This window comes from Arachis hypogaea, chromosome 20 (assembly GCF_003086295.3).
Source record: "Arachis hypogaea cultivar Tifrunner chromosome 20, arahy.Tifrunner.gnm2.J5K5, whole genome shotgun sequence".
Taxonomy (NCBI): Eukaryota; Viridiplantae; Streptophyta; class Magnoliopsida; order Fabales; family Fabaceae; genus Arachis; species Arachis hypogaea.
The window spans coordinates 122,335,369-122,344,424 of NC_092055.1; the positions used below are offsets into that span (position 1 = coordinate 122,335,369).

At 32.3% G+C, this 9,056-nt stretch overlaps 1 protein-coding gene across 1 annotated transcript; it reads left to right on the top strand.

Annotated features, from left to right (window-relative positions):
* Window positions 1-372: 372 nt before the first annotated feature.
* On the top strand, window positions 373-3,281 carry LOC112786255 (protein FAR-RED IMPAIRED RESPONSE 1-like). Its single transcript, XM_025829655.1, has 5 exons — window positions 373-384; window positions 491-1,598; window positions 1,849-2,840; window positions 3,016-3,075; window positions 3,159-3,281. Exons 1-5 carry the CDS (start codon window positions 373-375, stop codon window positions 3,279-3,281), a joined length of 2,295 nt encoding a protein of 764 aa, XP_025685440.1.
* Window positions 3,282-9,056: the final 5,775 nt, after the last annotated feature.

Below are 9,056 nucleotides of genomic sequence, written 5' to 3' on the forward strand. Positions count from 1 at the left end.
GCTAAGCTAGTTAATAGGTAGTATTGTGTTTTATGTAGTTGTTTTGTTTTGGTTGGGTTTGTGATGCATTCAAATGCGGTCTGTTATTGTAGGGTCTTGTTTTGCATTCTCTTTTGTACAGTTAGTTCCATAAAAGTCTAAAAGTAACTAAAGTAAAAAAGTGCAATCAATAGAGGAATGAACAAACAAATATTTGAAGAGATATATATATAGAGAGAGAGAAGGAAAGAGATTAATATTGTATGAACATTAAACAGGGGATTATCTTTGTAATTTTGCACACATGAATCAGACATTTTGCACCTACTTTAATCAGATTTTGTACATTTTACTCAGCACAGTTTGCATCCAATGTAATTATTTTTTGCACATATGAATCAGACAGTTTGCACCCACTTTAATGAAATTTTGCACACATGGCTTAACATAGTTTGCACCTACTTTAATCAGATTTTGATTTACTATCTGATGTATGCTAACTTTTTTACAGGATGTGCCCAAGGTTGGCATGTGTTTTGGAACCATTGAAGATGCAAATCAATTTTATCAGAATTATGCCAAGCGCATTGGTTTTGTTACTAAGATAAGGTTTACCCGAAGAGTTGGTAAAGATAAGGTTCCTAAGAATCAAATGATCACTTGCAATAGGGAGGGGAAACGCAAGTCTAGAGTTTCACCAATAGAAAAGACCAACCCTAGAAACAACTACAATTGCCCCGCAAGGATTTCTATTAGGTTGAATAAGGAGGGTCTTTGGATTATATCGAAGGTGTGTTTGGATCATTCACATCCTTGTGATCCAGAGATGGCAAAACTGTTGACACATAATAGAGAGATGACTATGCACATGTGTCGAGTCATTGAGAGGAATGATGAAGCAGGTGTGAGACCAAGCAAAACATATCAAGTATTGGTGGGTGCAGCGGGGGGTTTTTCTAAGATAAACTTAATGGAAAAAGATGTTAGGAACTATCTCAGCAGAAAGGTACGCAATGTTACGGAAGAAATGGATGCTAGGGAGATGTTGAAGTATTTTACACGGATGAAGGATATGAACTCTTATTTTTATTTTGATGTTGAACTTGATCAAAACAAGCGTCTCAAAACTATATTTTGGGCTGATGCTCGAAGTAGAGCAGCATATGAGTACTTCGGTGATGTAGTTTCGTTTGATACTACTTATAAAACCAATTGTTACGATATGCCATTTGGTTCCTTTGTGGGGGTTAATCACCATGGTAACTCGGTGCTTCTTGGGTGTGGTTTGTTGACTAAGGAAAATTCAGGCTCGTTTACTTGGTTATTTAATGTTTGGCTTACATGTATGCATGGAAAGGCTCCTAAAGGCATTATAACAGACCAATGCCTCGGAATACAAGCTGAAATTGAGAATGTGATGCCAGAGACACGTCATAGGTTATGCATTTGGCACATTACGAAAAAGATTTCAGAAAAATTCAAAAGACACAAGAGATATGAAGAGTTACAAAGTGATTTAAATAATATTGTTTGGGAGTCTATTTCAGAAGATGATTTTCAAAATCAATGGGAAGATTTTCTGATTGAATATGGTCTAGAAGATAACAAGTGGCTATCAGGTACTTCTCTAAACATGAATTTTTATATTTTGCACATAGGAATTAGCATATTAGTATTTAAAAAGTATCAAGTGGCTATCATATTCTATTTGCTAGAATTCTAACATGTGTTTGAATATGACAATTTTCTTATTCTAATATTTTTTAAGCTTCATTGCATTATTAACATGTTTATGACAACATTTGCATCCACTTTTGTTAAGTTTGCTTACAATTTTTTTTATGTATATTTGTTTACTATGATACATAGATATCTATGAAGAAAGACATCGATGGGTTCCAATTTTTCTTAACAACTTTTTTTGGGCTGGTATGAGATCCACACAACGAAGTGAGAGTATGCATTCATATTTTGACAAATTTATAAATAACAAGAGCTTGTTGATTCAATTTGTCAAACAATATGACAATTGTCTTGGATGGAAAGAGCAACAAGAAAGGGAGACTGATGTTGAAGACTATAAATCAATAATACCTTGTGCCACTAATTCCTTAATAGAGAAGCAATTTCAAGGTGCATATACTAATGCAAAGTTTAAGGAAGTACAAAAGCAATTTAGAAAGAAAGCAAATTGTATTTTGCACCTTATGAAAGTAGTTTCTACATCTAAAGTCTATTCTATTTTGGAGGATGTATCTACTTCTAAAGAGAGGGTTTATGAAGTTAACTACAATGCGGAAACGAAGGATATTACATGCATGTGTCAAATGTTTGAATCAAGAGGCATATTATGCCGTCATAGCTTGGTTGTCCTAGGGCATGAACGCGTGAGAGAAATTCCAAGAAGATATATTTTGGACCGTTGGAGCAAACTTGTGAAGCGAAGACACAGTGATATTAAGAGCAGCCATGATCCAAGTTTGTTGGATCCAAAAACAAAGAGGTTTGATGATTTATGCTCCCATTCAAACAGTGTTGCTCAATTTGCATCCCAAACAAAGGAAACAAGTGATATCTTACATCGTTATCTTGATATGGCTATGGCGGAGTGCCAAAAGCATGTTGCTAACTCATCATCTAATGCCAATGAGTTAGATAATTTGCTTACATTAGAAGATGGTGGTAAAGATGCACTGTCCATTTTTGTAGGAGGCTGTATAATAAGCATTCAAGATATTAAAAGCCCTCCTTATGTGTCCACTAAGGGTCGTCCAACAAATAGGCTAGGATCTGAAAAAGACAAGATGATAAAAAAGAAGACCGAGGCAAAGAAGAGAAAAAGTGAGATAACCGAAAAAGAGGTAAAACATTATTTTATTTTTGTTACCCATGCTGTTTTTTTACAATAAATAGACTTTAGATGTAGAAACTACTTCCTTAAGGTATATATAAAGGTTAATCAGTTGTACTTTACAGCCATGCTGTTATTACTTAGTACTTACACTTGAGTGATAGATTTTTCTATTGTATATAAAGGATAATCAACATATTGGAGATAGTCAAAGTCTCCCTTTCAACGAACAGGTTCATCCAATAGTTTGTGATTTTTGTGATTTATAAACATATGAATTTTATACATGTGATCTAATATATTTGTTTTTTCTTTTAAATTGTTTCAGCTTCAAGATGCTAACTACAATGTTAATGAGGGATTTGAATCTGATTCAATGGGAGGATCAATGGGAGGATTCATGTCCTTATTGAACTCAATCCATTCATACCAATTCTCAAATGTCGATTGATAGCAAAATAATGTCGAACCAAAAGAATTTTATTTCGCAATACATTAAAGAGTTCAATTAGCTGATGATTCATGAGACAATTATTATTTTGGACAAGAAATAATAAAATTGATTAGTTTCAAACTCCAATACAGCACCTTGCTGCTCCTGTTATTCTATTTATCAGTAATAATAATTAATGTGTTTATATAACTATATTAACTAGTACCAAATTTATAGCTTGCTAACTTACCCAATTAAAACAAGTACCAGTTACAATAATAATAATAATAATTATATATTAAGAACGAGTTTTTACTTAATAAGGTGTGCAAAACTTATTATTATTTTCAAATCAAATGAAAGAGTTTAATTTTTTAGTTATTATTTTCAAATGAAAGTTTAATTTTTTTACTTAATTTTAACATTTGTTATATAAAAATAAAAACTATCATGTGTGCAAACTGTCTCATTTATGTGTGTGCAAATTACACTTAAGACGGGTGCAAATTGTGCTTCATAAGGTGTGCAAAATCTCATTAAGACGGGTGCAAATTATACTTAAGACGGGTGCAAATTGTGCTTCATAAGGTGCGCAAAATCTCATTAAGACGGGCGCAAATTGTGTTCCTAAGGTGTGCAAAATTTCAATAAGACGGGTGCAAATTGTGCTTCATAAGGTGTACAAAATTCCGTTAAAATGAATGCAAACTGTCTGATTTATGTGTGCAAAATCTTATTATAATAGGTGCAAATTAAACTTATTTATAGATATAAAATTAGTTTGTAATATAACCCCACTCATGCTTTCTGATATGAGAATGAGATCATGGGACATAACAACTACTCCAATTTATATATAAGATCATATAGGATTCATACATAGCTCAAAAAGGAATTATTCATTCATTGAAAACTGAAAAGTCTCTCTTGTGTTTGCTTACATTACATGCTACAGTCTAACTTTCTTTCCTAAAAGAAGCAACACACAATGAAAAATGTGCAAAGTAGCATGCACTTGGTTCTCGCAACTGATGCCAAAGCCAAGGCTCAAATGGACTCCTGAACTTCCCCAAAGATTCATCGAGGCAATTAATCAGCTTGGAGGTTCAGAAAGTAAGTGCATACTATATAGTAAAAACTACAAAACAATACCTTTCTACAAAACAAGTATATCTAATGATCCCTTGAACTCTGTTATATACAAAACAAGTATATCCAATAACCCCTAAAAAGAGATGGTAACTCTAAGTCTTAAATTTCAGTTTTTGCGCTTCTTAACGAGAGCTTTCTTTCTAAAGCCCTTCCCAGCCGAACCAAGGCATTGGATCATCAATTCATCAGTATTACATACTATGTAAGGACTTGATTGAGCTGGAGTTGGCTTTACCACTCTATATTTCTCTGATTTGTTTATAACATCCTTAAGAAGGGCATTTGAAGGTGATGTAAGCATTTGGATGACCAATTGCTTCCTTAGATTAACGCACTCAAACTGCAATAACAATGTTCACAAAGATCATAAATTATAAAAAAACATGAACATCAAAAGCAAAAATAAAAACTATACAAAAAAACATTTACTTCTTCCCATTCTGGCATGTTGGACACATTAATCTCGATACTACTAGGATTCCACATTTCTACCCATTTTATTACAAACAATCCGCAATCATAGCTGAAAAAACAATTGAATTAGAATTCGGTTAGTCTTATCATGTACATTTATATTATTTATAATATAACATAATTAATATTATGCTTACTTATTTGATTGTCTAAGGAGATTCAAATAAATTGGGATCGGATCATTCTTTGGTAGCTCATAGTTTGGCACAGCTATCGAGACCATTTGTTGAATCAATTTGCTCTAGAAAAAGGTTCATTGTTAATAAATAAAACTATTAAACCACATAATATAATATCATGTGAGCAAAATGAAATTATACCGCATATATGTCTAACTGCACCCTATCTCCTTTGGCCTCTTTATACAAGGAATCCAAGACAAAAAGTCTCTTTTCATAGATGTCATAAGCATATAGCCACCAGTGATAGTCATAGCAGCACGGCACCAATAACTGCATTATATCATATTTTCTTATTAGAAGTGAAAGTCTTGACCAACAAATCGATTTATAATTTAACAAAGTAATGATGAAATTGTCCAAAACCATAAGTACCAAAGGATACAGAAATACTTCTCATGATTATGGTCAGCAGATTTAAATGAGGCAAAAGGAGGCATCACTAACTTTAATGTATAAACAAAGAGAAGCTCCAATGCCCATATATCAAGTATAGATTCAAAAACAGAGGATAGCATTAAGTAATATATTCATGTCTATAACTTTATATGGCCAATTATTGTTATTAGTCCAAAAACAGAGGATAGCATTCAAATAAAAAAAATTAACACAAGGTAACAGTGACAGGGTATGTGGATAGAAACAGGGTTCTGAAGAAAGTGCAGAGCACAGGGAATAGACACACCCAGAATTAAATAAAGGTAAATATTTTGGGTCTAGTACTATAATCTTTAAGGGATTCAACTATGGTAGAGAAGTTTCAACTATGACATGGAAGGAATGAAATTAATCCACAAATAGCATGACACCGACAAAATAAATACATAGCAAATATAGCTCTGGCACAAACAAAAAAATTAACACAATACATAGAGAATAGTTTTAGTTTTACTCACCATCTATGTTTTGGAATTTCCTTTTGCTCAAAGAAGCTGTCACCATTCTTTCCAAAATCATCGGGAAGAAGTACATAACTTTTTTTCTTTCTTTTGACCAAGTGTCCCCAATGTGAGAACATCTCTCCCTATATATAAAGAAATAGTTAGATTATAAAGTTTAAACTCTCCAATTATAAAACTGAAAAAGTAGTTTGTAACTTTCTATACACACCAAAACAAAAGCATTTATGCAGTAGACATCAAAGCTAGGTGGCCTTAATTTGTTGAAAAAAAGACCATATAATTCAGAACCTGCATTTTACAATCTAATGTTAGTTCCAAAACACAATACACATAAAAATATATAAAAAAAACAAAAACATGTCACAGTCAAGAAATCTAACCATATTGTTTATCTGATGTCTTGGCAACATTGACATGATATCCTCCCTAACAAGCATTGCTCTAGGTATATCTTTCAAGATGCACAAAGTCTCATCCTTGTTCAACCTATCGTCTGTTGCCCAAAAGTATATCTTATCCTTATCTACTTCTGTTAACTTATTGTCCTCTATCACCTTTTCTTCTTCCCCTATTTTGTTTTTCTCATCTATCACCTTTTTTTCTTCCCCTATTTTGTTTTTCTCATCTATCATTAGGGAGAATGATGGAATTGATGGTCCCACAGGTTCTTTTGTCTTCTTGATTGGAGAAGGTGTATATATATCACAGTCTTCTATTTCTAAGAATGTTTGGACTGCACTTTGTACAATTTCTCTCCATTCAGGTTTTATTGCATCATCTAAAGCATAAAACAGAACATATACACAAAAATTATATTAACGAATGCACACAAAAATGAGATTTAAAATAGAGAGAAAGTGGAATCTAAATAATAGGAATGTGAGTGCAAACTATGATTCATGTGTGCAAAATATCAATAAGGTGGGTGCAGAACATCAAATTCATGTGTGCAAAAATTCATTAAAGCGGGTGCAAACTTGCTGATTCATGTGTGCAAAAATTCGTTAAAACAGGTGCAAACTTGCTGATTCATGTGTGCAAAATATCAATAAGGTGGGTGCAGAACATCAAATTCATGTGTGCAAAAATTCGTTAAAGCGGGTGTAAACTTGCTGATTCATGTGTGCAAAAATTCGTTAAAGCGGGTGCAAACTTGCTGATTTATGTGTGCAAAATATCAATAAGGTGGGTGCAGAACATCAAATTCATGTGTGCAAAAATTCGTTAAAGCGGGTGCAAACTTGCTGATTCATGTGTGTAAAAATTCGTTAAAGCGGGTGCAATTTATCAAATTCATGTGTGCAAAAATTTGTTACATAGGGTGCAAACTTGCTGATTCACGTGTGCAAAAATTTGTTAAAGCGGGTGCAAAACATCAAATTCATGTGTGCAAAAATTCATTACATAGGGTGCAAGCTTGCTGATTCATGTGTGCAAAATTACATAACAAAAATCTCATATATATTCAAATAATACATAATACAAAACAACAAACACTAAGAACTATAATTTATACCCATATTGCTAGGCGATCGCATTGGCGATCTCATTGGCGTTCTCATGTTGTTTTCATCTTTTTTGTCTTCCCTATTAAATCAATAAAAACAATAATTAAAGATTTGTAGAACAATAAATAAAAAAAATCATAACTATAAAAAAGCACACACTATTTTTACCTTGTTTTGACCTCCTTCTCCTCATCTTGCTTTGCATCACTATAAAGAAGAATACACTATATTTTACTTTACATTCTCTTTTATTACAAAAGATAAATCAAAACTAATTTTTACCTTTCTTTATCTTTTTGCTCATCTGATACATTATCATCTTCCCTTGACATTTTGTTATCATTATTTTGTTCATCAAATCTATAAACAAGAAATTTAATTAGGAATAAAGAGTGTTTGTAATACACATAGGCTTCAATCCTTTCATTTATAACATTCCAAAACTTTATTTTTTTTACCTTTCTTTCTTTTCCTTCATTGTGTTATCTTTATTAAGCTCCTTCGCCCCCCTTTTCTTAGCCAAATTAGTTGGTGCTCTTGTGTTCTTTGCAAATTTAGCATCAACACCACCTTGCTTAACTAAAAGGGTAACAATACCCTACAATAATAGTCACACAGATTATATTATACACTCATCATATTATGCAAAACAGAAAAAAAAATCCAGAAAAAGTTCAGTTCACTAGAAATTAATATTTAGCTTATAATGCTTTCCATTTGCCAACGGAAAAGAGTTGTAGCATAACTAGCATTCCATGAATTAAAAATTGAAAATAAAAAACAGAGATCACATATTAAATCCAGTTTAGTTTCAACTTTGTTATTTACCATTGTAATTGTATTCTCTGCAGTTTGCACCAAACTTGCCACTATTTTTCTTTTATCACACTGCATTCAATCTTTAGAGCAAATAACTACACACTATTTCACTAATAAGCACACCACAAAACAACACAATTATACTCACTAATCCACATCTGCACTCAACAACCTTGGAATGTCATTTTACTAACTTCTAAAACACGACATGCAAATATAAGACTTAGAATAAAATTGAGGCACTATCATAACTATAACTATGCCATTTGAGCATTCTATATAGATAGCAGGATTTCAAGAATTAAGAATTCAGCACAGTTGTATGTATCTCAAACAACACACACATCACACATCACACAAGAACACATAAAGAATCAAACCTAATTAATATATTTCCTATTGGATAAACAAAACGTAGCTGATAACTAGAAGTGAAAAGAATTCAACTTAGAAATGTGCATTAAGGGGTTCATCAATTTAAAAAAAAAAAAAGCGAATTAACAAGATAAAATAAATAAAACAAACCGTTGGCCTTTGCTTTGATGACTCATGTGTCAACTTCTTTGCAAGTTTTTCTTTATCCTAATAAGCAATCCATGGTGGTGGAGGCCCCATATAATTTTCCTTATCTCCGAATGTGTCTTTGTGGTAATAGATAATCTACAAGCAAAATAATAAATGTAATGATTATCATCAAAAAAGAAATCAAAAAAGGAAAAAAGGATAAGTACATTAGACTGATTACCATCAAAACATAAA